The sequence below is a fragment of the Ceratotherium simum genome, chromosome 25, assembly GCF_057802395.1.
Source record: "Ceratotherium simum simum isolate JZ-2026a chromosome 25, ASM5780239v1, whole genome shotgun sequence".
NCBI lineage: Eukaryota > Metazoa > Chordata > Mammalia > Perissodactyla > Rhinocerotidae > Ceratotherium > Ceratotherium simum.
The window spans coordinates 15,709,588-15,723,604 of NC_141924.1; the positions used below are offsets into that span (position 1 = coordinate 15,709,588).

A 14,017-nucleotide genomic window follows, 5' to 3' on the forward strand; every position below is an offset into this window, starting at 1 on the left:
TTAAATTCAGAAAGGCAGGAAGAACTGCTAGGCTCAGCAGGTGCTGAAATCTGGATTCAGGTTTTGGGTTTATTTATGTCTTTTTGCAACACTTCTCTGTTTTGTGGCTAGTTTGGTGTTGTATAATCCTGTAGAGTGAAGTTTCTCAACCTCTTAAAAAAATTTATCCTCTCCCTCCTACCAGGAGCGTTTTTAGATTTTTTTTTCTAATTGTGTCCCCCACATGAGGTTTTATTTATTTATTTATTTTAAATCTTTGTGTGTGTGTGTGTGTGTGTGTGTGTGTGTGTGTGAGAGAGAGAGAGGAAGATCAGCCCTGAGCTAAGATCCATGCTAATCCTCCTCCTTTTTGCTGAGGAAGACCGGCTCTGAGCTAACATCTATTGCCAGTACTCCTCCTTTTTTTCCCCAAAGCCCCAGTAGATAGTTGTATGTCATAGTTGCACATCCTTCTAGTTGCTGTATGTGGGACGTGACCATGGCCGGAGAAGCCATGTGTCGGTGCACGCCCGGGATCCGAACCCGGGCCGCCAGTAGTGGAGCACACGCACTTAACCACTAAGCCACGGGGCCAGCCCCTACACATGAGGTTTTAATAACAAATTTTTGTGATTTCCAAGATTTTTTCGCCCCACAAGAAGCAATTTTTGCCCCACTAAGAATGCGTGCTGGGGGGCCGGCCTGGTGTAGTGGTTAAGTTCACACGCTCTGCTTCAGCGGCCCAGGGTTTGCAGGTTCGGATCCTGGGTGTGGACCTATGCACCGCTTATCAAGCCATGCTGTGGCAGTGTCCCACATATAAAGTAGAGGAAGATGGGCACGGATGTTAGCCCAGGGCCAATCTTCCTCAGCACAAAGAGGATTGGGAACAGATATTAGCTCAGGGCTAATCTTCCTCACCAAAAAAAAAAAAAAAAAAAAAATTATATATATATATATGTGCACACATACATTAAAAAAAGAATGCATGCTGAAGAGTACATTTATAGTAACATGGAAACAAATAAGAATTTTATTTTTTTTCCTTGCATTTACTAGCAAAATGATTATCTCCATTCTTAGCACTTTGATCAGTAGTTGAATATGTGTGTCTGGGCGTCTGGGTGTGTGTGTTACTTTTAGCTGGTGAAGGGTGTCTCCCAACTCCAAGTCCTGTGTTCTCTTTAGGTCACATTCTCGCTCCCATCACGCGTGATGTCTTTCTGTATACACAGGTGCATACACACATACTGTAGGATAAATAGGTTATGACATATGCTGATGAAACACTGCACCATCTATCTTAGAACTAGAACAATATCACCAGACCCACCTGGACGTCTTTCCCATACCATCGCCCGACTTCCTCAACCCCCATCAAGATAAATCACTATCACCACTAACCTGAATGCTCTAATGATGCTTTTTGCAAGTATTTGTTTTTATGACTCTCCAAACTGTGCTATAATTTCCTGAAAGCAGTCATCTGCTGTTTGAATGAATGAATGATGAATGAATGAAGCAGGTTCACCAATCTCCCCATCACAAGGAATGGTTCTGAATAAGCAGTGCTGGTGTACATGGATTGTTTTACTTTTTCAACATCATTCATTGAGTGCCTTCTCTGTGTCAGACACTATACTGAGTATACATACATAAATACATACTGTGCACTGTAATAAGAAAAATTGCAGCTTCTAAAAATATTAAGTCCAGGCTATGCAGGAGCTAATGCAATTTTCTCCTCAGTGCATTGAAAAATCTATTAGTTAGGAAGGCAGCTATATTTCAGGAAATTAAACCACTGTAACAGTCCAGTTCACAAATCAGAACTCCCAGTGCTTTGAAATGCTCCATTTCATAACATAAAGTACTGAGGAACGTTCAGGCAATCCGTGAACGCTCCACTGACCAATCCCCCCAAGCTTCACAAAGCTAAATAGAGGATGCTTCTTGCCAGGCTTGAGAGAGGAAGGGGTTCTGTTGCCGCTGATAAGAGGAATGTGTTTATAGATCTGTGATCATGTTCCTCTCGATTCGCTGTACTTTGTCATCATTCTAGAATTAATTATGTTTGTGGAAGATGGTTTCTCAGTAGATTTCTGAATAATGAGCATTTCAGGTGGAAGCCGGCTAACTTATTTTAGGCTGGGCTATATATTCTGAATAAATGCTCATTGATGCTTAGTGCAGATCTCTGTCACCTGTAAAGACAGGCTGGGGACTCTTACAAGGTTTCCTTCCAAGGTTCCATTGTGGGAAGACATGAAATATGTAACTCATCTGCCCTGTTGATATTGCTTCCTTAGAATTTCACAGAAGCTGGCCTAGAGCTGCTTTTGTTGAAATGGGATTTCTAAGTTTAAAAAGAAGGACAGCCAGGAACCTTCTTGGTTTCACAGTCATAAACTGCCCATGAGGTTTAGGGTTATCTAAAGAACTCCTGATCTTTCATCAAGACTTTCTCTTATTAATCTTCTCTCCCTGTACTTCCAACCATGTCAAGTTCAAGTGGGACACTGAAGTTTGGGGCTATCTTATGCCTCGTTTCTGGACAGTAAGCTGGTTGGTGATCTAGCGTACATGATTTGGCCAACGAGACCTTATGACATAACAGTGCTTTCTGTCTCTGCTACCTTGGTGTAGTCTGAGGACGCCTGCTTTAGGATCACGTGAGGCGCTGGTTAACAATACAGATTTCTGGGCCCCACCCCAGACCTGATGAATTGTCACCTCTGGGTATGATCCTGGGAATCTGCGTTTTCTGTAGGCATGCTCCCAGGTTCTGATGTCTGTCAGCTGCCTGCTGTTAATCTTCCTACTCCATAGGTCGCTAGAGTATATGCCAAAAACACAGTTGAGATTATGTCTCTTTGCTATTGAAAACCTTTTTCTTTCTTCCCACTGTCTCAAGGATATTGTCCCATGTTCTTTAGCATGGCATGCAGTAGTCTCTTTTCCTGCCTGTCCATTTCCTTCTCCATCACTTCCAACTCCAAGCTCTACCTAGGTGTATCAGACTGTAGTTATTTTACACACACACACACAATTGCTTATGTATATCTCTGTGCCTTCACTGATGCTAGCACCTCTCCTGTTTTTCCCCCAATATTTGAGAAATTCAGTTTTCACCACCACATATAAGGCACATCTCTAACTGATTACTCTCCTTCCCTTCCTAACACTCCACTTTAAATGTCCTTCCACCAGACTGGTGCTGTACACATACTTGGACTTTATCATAATCCAGTTCGCACCATCCTATAATTACAGCTGTGGTAGCTGGTTTCCCAGATGGCCCCAATAATCCCCATCCCCTAGTATTCAGACCCTTGTTTAGTCTCTTCTCACATTGCTTAGGGCTGACCTGTATAATCAGTGAGACATTGCAGAAATGACAGCATGTGACTTCTGAGGCCAAGTCATAAAAGACATCCCAGCTTCCATCTTACTCTCTCCTGGATCAGTCACTCTGGAAAAGCCAGCTGCCATGTTGTAAAGGCAGTCAAGAGGTGCAATGCGTGGTCCATGTGACAAGGAACTGAGGCTTCCTGTTAACAGCCAGCGTCAACTGCCAGGCATGTATGAGTGAGCCATTGTAGAAGCAGATCTCAAGCATTCCGACGTCTGCAGGTTCATCTGACATCTTGACTGCAACCTCGTGAGAAGTCTGGAGCTAGAACCACCCAGCTAATGTGCTCCCAAATTCCTGACACAGAAACTGTGAAAGATAATAAATAATTATTGCTGTGTTAGCTGCTCGGTGTTGAGGGAACTTGTTATGCAGCAATGGATAATGAATATCCACTAGACCACACTCCTCGAGGACATCAGCCATGTTTTATTCATCATGGACTCTGGTCCCTAGCCCCTCCTCAGTACCCGGCCCACATTAAGTGTTCCATAAATGCTTATTTAAATGATCCCAACTAAGCTAAACTGGAGTTTTTCTTGGCTGGCGAGGGTAAATACAAATGCAGATGGCTTTATCTAGTAGGTATGAATTTCATCTTTTCTGTTGCTCTAAATATCGTTGGTAATAATATTAACAATGAATAACAATAGCCGATAGTTATATATAGCACCAGCATTCTCACAATCCTAGGGAGTATGTGCTGTAAGGATGCCCATTTTACAGATGGAAAAACTGAGGCGCACAGTCATTACTTGCCCGAAGCGGCCCAGCTAATGAGGGATGGAGCCAAGATTAAAACCAAGGCAGTCAGACTCCAGAGTGAAGTGAAGGCTGTTAACCAATTTAAAAGCTAACACTGAGCTCTTGCCATGGGCCAAACACTGTCCCAATGGCCTTAGTTCCCTTGCCTCATTTAATGCTTTTCCAAACCTTGTGCGATACGTATGATTTTATTTTCTCTATTTTACGGGTTGAGGAGATGGAGGCTTAGAGAGATGAGCTTGCCAGTGTAGAGGTGGTGGAGTTGGGATTTGCAGTCCGGCCGTTCGGACTCCCCAGCTTGGGCTCCTTCCACTGTCCTCCTCCGTGGATCTCCCAGAGTCCCCGCCCCGCCCCGCCCCAGCACCTTGCCCTCCGTTTCTCAACAGTGATGTTCTGAACATAGGGTTGGTTGCCAAGACAACGACTGAGCAACAACCTGACAGGCAAATGACTTTTCAAACATTCTGCAGCCAGGATGACTTCTGTTTTTAATTTTAGAAAATGTGTCAAGGTGATTTGTAACCCACAGGAGAATGTTGATATGGGTAAGAAATCTATTTTGAGCAGTCAATATCCCCTGGATGATGGAGGAAAGCTCACAGACTACAAATGTAACAACTTCCTAGGAAGCGAGCAGAGCATGCTACTATTACCCTATTTTGCAGATGAGAAAATGAAGGGCTGGAGAGACTTAGAAGCCAGGAATACCCAACTCCAAGACCTTGGTACCTAAGTGCCATGAAAAATTGCCTCTTGGTGAATGAGGGTTTGGCTGGATGGAGGCAGGGGCTTGGTATTGACCCTACTGTTGCCCGGAGGAGTGAAGAGCACATCTGAGTAGGCCAGGGGCCGTGGGAAGGGAGAAGAGAGAAACACTCACATCATTTCAGAGTGGAAGGTCTAGGGCTGGGAGACTGAAAATTGGAGTAAGACAGGACTCAGTCCTCATCCCCCAAACTTTGGGCACTAGGATAATAACTTAACCCAAACTTTAGACTTGTCAGGAGGGGTTTAAGGAAGAGAGCCCATAGAAAGCTCTTGGGACAATGCCTGACAGCCAGGAAGCATTCCACAAATACTAGATATTCTATTCTGTTGTCATAACTAGGGCATCCCAACACCTCCTGAAAATCATCACCTTTAAGAAGAAATGGGCACCATTTCCTGACAGAGCTATCCTCTTGTCTTGGTTTCCCCTGTCTATCAATGGTCAAATGTGGCATCCCCATTGATACTTCACTTTCCTTTGTGCCCTGTACTTTACACAGTCACCTTCAGAGACGTGTCTTCTCTCCAACCCTTTGCCTCCATGCTTGTGTCCCTACCCTGGTCCGATTTCCTAAGTAAAGCTTCGGAGTAAATCCTTCTCTGTGGCCCACCTGGCATCAGATGAACGTTAGAATCACTTGCATTGCTTCATAGAAACTCCGCTTGGGGTCCGTCCACCAAGGAACTGGCAGCTTCTGGAAAATGAATTTCCCCTTTAGAGCATCCCTCATCCCCCCCAACTTTAAACCATTAAAACCTGGAATTGCTTATGCCCCTTTATGTAAGTGCCTTAGGTGGTATTCTTGAGCACGATTGCATTTTTGCTAATTAAATCTTAGAACATGCTGCTTAGAATTATTAACAGCCATTGTAAGGATAATAATCTGTCCATTAAAATAAGCCTAACTTTCATTTTTATGATTGTTTTAATTACATGAACCCTTTTGTGTGTTTATAATGATGAACAACATGCTAGGATATTGCTCTGCCAAGTGTTGTCTCTGTGGGATACTCTGGGGTAAATCTGCGTGATGCCCTCCAGGTTTCTGCAGCTTTACTCTGTGGATCGTCTATTCTCCATTGGCCCCATGACTTAGTGTCCCTGGTTGGATTGAAGTTCATTCCAGGGTGGGAATGAGATCAATACCAGTGTGGATTGTACCAAGGGACTGCCCCAAGAGGTACATGGGTGACCACTCCCACCCACTTTCCTTCCTCCTGAAACCAAGGTTGTGCTGTCCAATTTGGAGATCTACCAGTGGAAGCTCTGAGTTTCCCAGTAGATCTCAGTTTGTGATTTTGTTAACCATTTATGTAGAAATATAGGAAAAGATGATGGGTGACTTATTTCCCCTGACAAAACCATTTCCATTCTTGATTTCGCCTTTACTGTCAAAGGTACTATAATTTCTTGCTTTTATCAAGCTCCAAATCTGGAATCGTCTGAGCCTGGGTAGTGCTGACACACATTCACTAGGAGAAGGAAAGTGGGGTTTACAGAGGTCCGCTGGATGCCCAGCAGTACACCAGATGCTTTGCAATCCACCCAGGAATATTGTGAAGTAAGTGTTCTAAGCCCCGATTTTGCAGATGAGAAAACTAAGGCTCGTAGAGGTTAAATAACTTGTCTGAGGTCACATAGCTTATTGGACCTGGTGGAGGAACTGGTGCTAAAGCCCAGGCTTTGGGGCTCAACAAGCCATGCCTCTTCCATTGTACTGTAGTGACCCTGGACGTGAGCAATTAGGGATGCTCCTGCTCCTGGTTGCGAAAACTATCAAAGGTTGGCTTTGAACCCAAGGCGGGCTAACTCCAGAGTCACGCACATTATCAAACATGTTTGAGTAACAACTATGTTGTTACCACAGTAAAAATGACATTGTCCCTGCCTTAAGGAGTTCCAGTCCAGAGCAGGAGAGAGACATGGAAAATTAGACACAGTGTGATCGCATGCTGTGTAAGAGGAAAGGAAACAGCTTGCTTCGGGAGCCCTCAGCCAGCCTGGGGCAGTGGGGAGGTGGCGCCTGGAGGGTGGCGCCTTCTAAGTTGAGACTGAGGAAAGAGCAGGATTTGGATGAAGGGTGGGAAGAGGGCATGTTATATGCTAGTTCTACGAGAATGAGCCATTTATAATAAATGTATCTGCTGCTTACCACGTGTTCTTTGCCCCAAAAAATTCCTTAGTTTTCTACCCTTTCCTGGGGTTTTCTTTCTGAGTATAAACTCATTTGAATGCTTCCTTTTCCTCTAATTGAACACTCTGACTTAATTGATTATGTATTAAGTCGGGGACTTGGGGTGACATTCAGGCCTGGGCTCATGTTGAGATTAATTTATTCCTGTAGTCCTACTATTCCGTGGTGCATCCAAGTGCCTCCCATGTGAAGGAAAAATACAGCCGGGTGTCAGGGCAATCTCATTAGACGGCTTAACCCCACGCTCTGGTGTTCAGTCTTCACCAGGCTCTCCTGCTTTGACAGTAACCAAAATAGATGAATACGTTAATCAAAGGTCTGATTAAATCGCACGGCTCTGCAGCATGGACCGATGATTGCCAGGCTTCAGTTCAGGCAGATTCTCAGGGGAGGGAAGAAACAGAGCTGAGTTCCAAAGGCCGGGGCTTTCCTGAGGAAGAGTTTTATAAAGCCAATGGAGGGAGTTACTTTCCGAGGCCTCAGGCCTCAGATCTTAAGGTGATGGCTAGTCAGGAAGCTAGCTATAGGGGAAGGACAGACATTCGCCTGGCAAATTCCAACTTTAGCTTTGTATCTTGCTTGCTTTGGGATTACAGACAAATGACTCACCTTCCTGTGCCATCTGTCCGTTCGTCCATCCTTCTATCCATCCTTCCGTCTGTCCACCCATCCTTCCGTCCACCCACCCACCCCACAGAGATGCATTTTGCATCTGTTTTGTATAAGACGTTGTGCGTTGGTCTTGCCGTCATTTGTAATATAATGACTGTGCTGGCTGTGCTGGGTTTGTCCCTCCAGGTCCTCTCTTGCCCTTCTCCACTCTGCTTTGTGCCCCATGATGCTGAGGCATAAGGGCTGAGTCCCTGACCTTCCTTTCCCGCTGCCTTCCATTCGGGTTTATCCCGTGGGGCACCCTACCCGGAGACCTGTGGGCAGGAGGAGAGAGAGAGAGGCTGAGATCTCGCTCCCTGTTTCCTCCTGTGGGATTGCCACAGGTCAGCCGTGTCCCTCTGCTGAAGGTGACTGCTCCTGCCGGGTGGCTTATTCATCTGGCTGCCCTCTCTGGTTTCCAGCAGCTGCTGGCATTGGCCCTTCAGGCCTTGGGTGGTAACAGCCCCCCACTCTTCACCTCCCGGGGTGCTGCACAGTTTCTTGTTACTGCCCCTAAATTCTGCACACAGTTTGGTAAACAGTCCTTTTGTTATTACATTTTCCTCAGATTACCCAGTTCGAGTGTGCTGTTTCCACCCGCACCCTGACTGATACAATGCACTGAGCCCTAGAAGTAACTGCCTTTTATACGTGGCAGAAGCTCAGAAAGGCTGAGCAAACTTGTCCAAGATGAAGTGGCCACTAAGTAACAATGTCAGAATCTGAATCAAGGTGCATCTGACTCCAGAACCCAAGGTTTAATGCTGTACTGTATCCCCGAGACCCCCCACCCTCAATAGGAAGCAGTTAGAGGCCTAGCTACCTAGACACTTGAAATTAGGAAGGGGAATCGGGAAGATGGGTGGGAGCGTATATTTGCTGAGGGTCTTTAGTGTACCACAAGCACTTGACTCCTTTAACCTCCTTTAATTTTGACATCAACTGTGTGATGTAGGCAGCGTCTCCATTTTACAGGTAAAGAAACTGAGGCTTAGCAAGATCAACAACTTGTATGGTGCTGGAGTCCAGATTGTAACTGTTATCTCTTTTTTCGCTCCTCCACGCTGTCCAGGAACAAGGTGACGGGGACTGTAGACAGAGTTGACGATTCTTTTTCTTGAGACTGACACATGGGGAATAGTGCAGTCCTTCAGTTTATGTTTTCTTTTTTTTCCTGGTCAAAATTGTGCTCACTTATGCAAAGGACCATTGCAAAACTGAGATGAGAATAGGAGTAGCTAAAGTGACATTTTCAAATAAACTGAAGATGAAAGCATGGCATGGAGTGGCTTTGAGAGATGGAATGGATCATGAGAGTTATCACAGGGCATCCTTTCTCATAGCTTTCCTAAATCAGCCTCTTGCATTCCTGTTTTCCCATCATCACCAGATCTTGATATGTTTACAAAGAATGCAATGCTAAGTTTTTCTTTACAACAGTAGAAGCTCATTGAAAAAACTTGAAAAATATAGATTAGTTGAATATGTGTATGTAGATATATATATATATATGTATGTATATATACATAGAGAGAGAGAGAGCAAGATACTGATGCTCCCATCATCCCCAAATGATCACTATTCGTAATTCCATGCTGTCCTTCCATTTCTTCTTTCTCTGCATGAATTTGGGTGGATGTGTTTGCCTGTTGTTTGATTATACATCGTGGTTATTAAGCAAAAGCAATTTTAAAACTTTTTTTCTTTTGACATCGTTTGCAGCTTTCTTTTTATTACATCTTAATCTACATTGTTTTTAGCCATTGCATAGTATGCTATCAAATAAGAAAAATACCATTTTTAATTAACTATTCAATTTTGGGGCATTTGGATTGTTGCTGTTGCTTTTATAACATGGTGATGAACATCTTTGGAAATAAAGCTTGAGTTTCTCATTTTTAAGTTTGACTCTTTTTTTTCTTTTTAAGAACAATATCCTCAAAATGGAATTATAGGGACAAAAGAGATGAGTAGTCTTTTGGAATCTTGATAAAGTGGCCACATTTTCCATTAAAGTGTTCCATTATGAGTGTTAATTTCTTGAAAATTGTTTGCTTTGGTTTCCATGGAGATTCCACGGCAGCTAAGATGGGGTCCCTACCCATAGTGACCCTCATAAATGACCTGTACCTTTGAAAATTTTCATCACGTTGATGTTATGTACTATTATTAGCCTTGCCTTTGGGTACCAGGTGGTACCAAGGTGTATGACTTGCTAACGGTTCTACCCAGTTGTGGGACGTTGTTGTTCCTTTATATTACATGAGTATTTCAATGTTAGCACTCCATGTGTTGTTCATTTCTATCCTTCTGTGTGTGTGCATCCTCTTGCTGCCCGGTGAAGAGTGTTGCATAGATTATGACCAGGTCTTCCTCATATGTTTGAGAACCAAGAGAAGGCAGCAACGCTGATCTGTTCAGTTACAGCTTAAAAAAACCAGCTGAGCATAAGCTTTAACAATACCATTAAGTAGTAATCGTTAATGACACAGAAACGGAATATAATTTAAAGAAATATATCTACCTAGGAACAATTATGTACTGGTTGCAAAAAAATACATATAGTATGATTCAATTTTTGTACTTTTTTTTTTTTGTGAGGAGGACCAGCCCTGAGCTAACATCCAATGCCAATCCTCCTCTTTTTTGCTGAGGAAGACTGGCCCTGGGCTAACATCCATGCCCATCTTCCTCTGCTTTATATGGGACGCCGCCACAGCATGGCTTAACAAGCGGTGTGTCAGTGCGCACCCGGGATCCGAACCGGCGAACCCCGGGCCGCCGCAGCGGAACGTGCGCACCTAACCACTTGCGTCACCGGGCCGGCCCCTCAATTTTTGTACTTTTATTTCTTCTTTTGTGCATATTCTTATTTTCTCCAATGAGCCTATATAATTTCTATAATAACAGCAATCTTATTTTTAAAGATCTGAGCAGAGTGTTTGCATGTAATAGTTATTTCATAAACATTACTTTTCTTCTCCCTTGAATCAGATACGACATTTTCTTCCAAAAAACTTCACGTGCCAAACTGTAAATGACATGAACAAATCTTTAAGAAAATATTCATTCATTTATTCAAATTTTTATTGGATACTTTTTATGTACCAGGAAATTTATAATGTTTATGCAAAAAATTAATGGAGTGATTTTTTTTTTTTTCTTTCTTTCTCCTACTCCCTCTCTTTGCTGCCTTGTCTAGTCTGAAGTTTCCTGGATCCCCAACAAACATTACTCTGGAATTTATGGTCTGATGAAGCTCGTCCTGACCAAGACTCTTCCTGCCAACCTGGAGAGGGTCATCGTCCTTGACACAGATATCACATTTGCAACCGACATTGCAGAGCTGTGGGCTGTGTTCCACAAGTTCAAAGGTACTAGTTGCCCATTTTTTCTGGTATCTTTGAAAGTGTCAGCATGCCAAGAAGAGTGATTGTATTTTTTAAAGATAGGAAGTTAACTCTTAATGAAGTCATGCTAATGAAATGGATAAGGAATTACAAATATAGTTGAGTATCAACTCTACTGCCATTTGAAATATATTAGAGTAAAACTGGAATTTGTTAGCATTTCTTCAATAAATGAAGAGGTTAGGTCTGTGTTCCTAGGAAGAACACCATTTAGGGTTGCTGAATTGTTTTATAAGAAATAAATATCAAACGTGTATATTTTGTGTGCAGATAATTGAGTGTTGACTTACTTGTGTAGAGACATGCATTTATTGGTTTTCTCTTTTCTTCAAATGATGCTTTCCTGAGAAAGCCTGTGAGGTGATGGAGATGGATATTGATTAGAGTGTTTGAAAATGTTCTTATGGCTTTTGCTTTCATTAACATTGTGGTTTATCATTTTAAGGAGTGTATAAGTTTGGCTTTACAAGATGTTCCTTCTGGTCTGGGTAGTTTCTTCTTAGCTAATATTTAGCTGTTGTCAGCACGCCAAGGTTTGTGAGAGTATCGATGGGAAATTGTGAGCCCAATAGGTGTATTTAACTCTGGCATGGATGCATGAGAGAAGTGGCAGGTTAGCACAAATCTTGGACTATTATTTTAATACTCCTCTCCCAGATGTTTTCCTTAAAACCACATTATTTTTAAAATTCTTCTCTATTTTAGACAAATACAGTGAGAGATAAGTTTGGCAATGAGATTTTTTTCTTTATGTCTTCTTATTTTTTTAATTGCACTCTGGCTTCTTTGTTTAAGATCCCTCCTGCCTCTTCTCTATAGCTCCTTATGCTGTGAAGGTGAGATACTACTTAGTGATTTTAAATCACACATTTTCATAAATCACAGGATATTCCAGTTGGTTTCTGTTTTCATTCATGGACAGAAGAATAAATTCCTTGCCCACTTCAGTCTCTGCCCGCTTCCTTCTGGGGGCCTCTTATCTCTGGGCTAATTGCAAAAAAAATCCTTAGCATATCATGCAAGAGACACTCCGACCCTCAGACTCTTTCTCTTGTCAGGATCAAAACTTGCTTTCCTTACCCAAGTCAATAATGACACTCATAAAGACATCATTTAGCAAAACTGTCAAAACTGAATGTGTCTCAATTTTCTAATCTCCTCTTCATAGAATGCTTGAATCTGTCCTTTTATTTCACAAAGAAAGAAACTGAAGCTTGACAGGATGCAGGGTTCGGCCCAGAGTTGAGACCAGAATGCGTGTGTGTGTTGGCTTCCATGTGCATCTCTCTTCAAGTTCCCCTCTCATTTCTGCTTGTTTTCCTGATCACACTGAACTCCTTGGGGGCAGTTTCTTTTTTATTACATGGCATTTTGCATATTTTTATGGTGCTGGCTGTTATTCAGTGAGGTATTTATTCATCAGGCACTTACTGCAGCCCTCCTGGGTGTCAGGCTGTGCACTGGGCTCAGGAAAAAAGGAGATGAGCAACGACAGGAAGTGAGAGTTATCACCTCTCCTGTAGAGGGTCAGAGAAGGCAGCTGGGCAGGCCTCACGCAGGAGGTGGCCATCGTGCTCTGTCTCGCGGATAGTAGTGGTGTGTGCAGTGGACGCCCACGTTCCCCTTTGGGAATAAAGGGCTTATTACTCCAGCTGCGGGGAGTGCTGCCTGCAGATGGCCCTCAGCTCTCAGCCCCCTTTGGGGATGGCCTCAGGCCAAGAAAGTCACGTGCCCGCGGCCACGCCCCCTTCCTGGGGCACCCCACATTGTGGAATGCCCGATGACTGTGGACTCGCGCGGGATCCGCTGTAGCACTCCCTCGAGTGTCTAGTCCTGCTTCCTTCCTTTCACTGTCACACGTGCTGCCCCCAAGAGCTCTCCCTAAGTTAACCTCCCGCGTGCTAACTTCCACGTCAGAGTCTGCGTCCCGAGAAACGCAACCTGCCATGTGCCTTCAGAGCTACCAGACCCCCTTGGGTAAGTGTAGCTCAGCGGAATCACTGGAACAGGTGGCCACTAATTGTAACATTGTAGCTAGGACATCACATTTATTCTGTCCCAGCTAGGGCCTGCCATGGTGCTCGTGGGCTTCTCTGGCCAGTAACGACAAGAATATGATCATGGTATTAAATCCCTCATATCATCGGTGGAAGGGAAGGCTCCCAGGGCTCTTGCTGCTCCCAGAGCTGCCCAAGGATTTGGATTTGGAGGGCTCTGAGATTCAAGGCAGTTCCTGGGGCAGAGCTGAGTATATGGGCCAAGATAGGGGGAAGGAATGCAAGGAGCTGAGTTAATGGGCTGCATTTTATTTTTTCATTCTTTTATTGGTTTATTTCTAGCATTTGTTGAGCCCCCACTGTGCAGAGGAATATCTGTTGTTATCTAAAACCATCCAGAACCCGGCACCTGCCTTCAAGGAACTCACCAACAAGGCTGACTGTGTTACATTTTTCTCTCTCACCAGCAAAGGAGTAGAATAACATCTGAGGTTTCGCCACGCCCACCCCCACAACCTTCCTGGGAAAATACAGAGGTGAAAAGAAAATAAGTAAACTCTTCTCTTCTCCCTATGGCCCTCATTTGTACACTTTTTTTTTTTTTTTTTGGTGCTTATTTTTTTCTAAACTGGAACGGTTAGAAGCCAGGTCATGGACAGGCAGAAAGCCCCTTCAGGCAGACCCATAAACTCAGAACGTTCTGGTCCAAGAGGGAGAGTTCCCCTCTCCTAAAGGCAATTGCAGTTGCCATCTTTAACTGTAACATTTTGAGTGACATTGATGCAATTTGGCCTTGTTAATTTTTCTCTGTTTCAGAACAGCTAGTTAACTGGGGCTGCA

General features: G+C 43.7%; 1 protein-coding gene across 6 annotated transcripts in view; it reads left to right on the forward strand.

The window, feature by feature from the left end:
• Window positions 1-14,017, forward strand: part of LARGE1 (LARGE xylosyl- and glucuronyltransferase 1) — a 529,018-nt gene that overhangs the window by 291,966 nt on the left and 223,035 nt on the right. For all 6 annotated transcript variants that reach the window (XM_087448983.1, XM_087448982.1, XM_087448981.1 and 3 more), the window contains one exon: window positions 10,973-11,144. In XM_087448983.1, coding sequence (XP_087305109.1) covers window positions 10,973-11,144 — 172 coding nt within the window. The remainder of the gene's footprint in view (window positions 1-10,972; window positions 11,145-14,017) is intronic.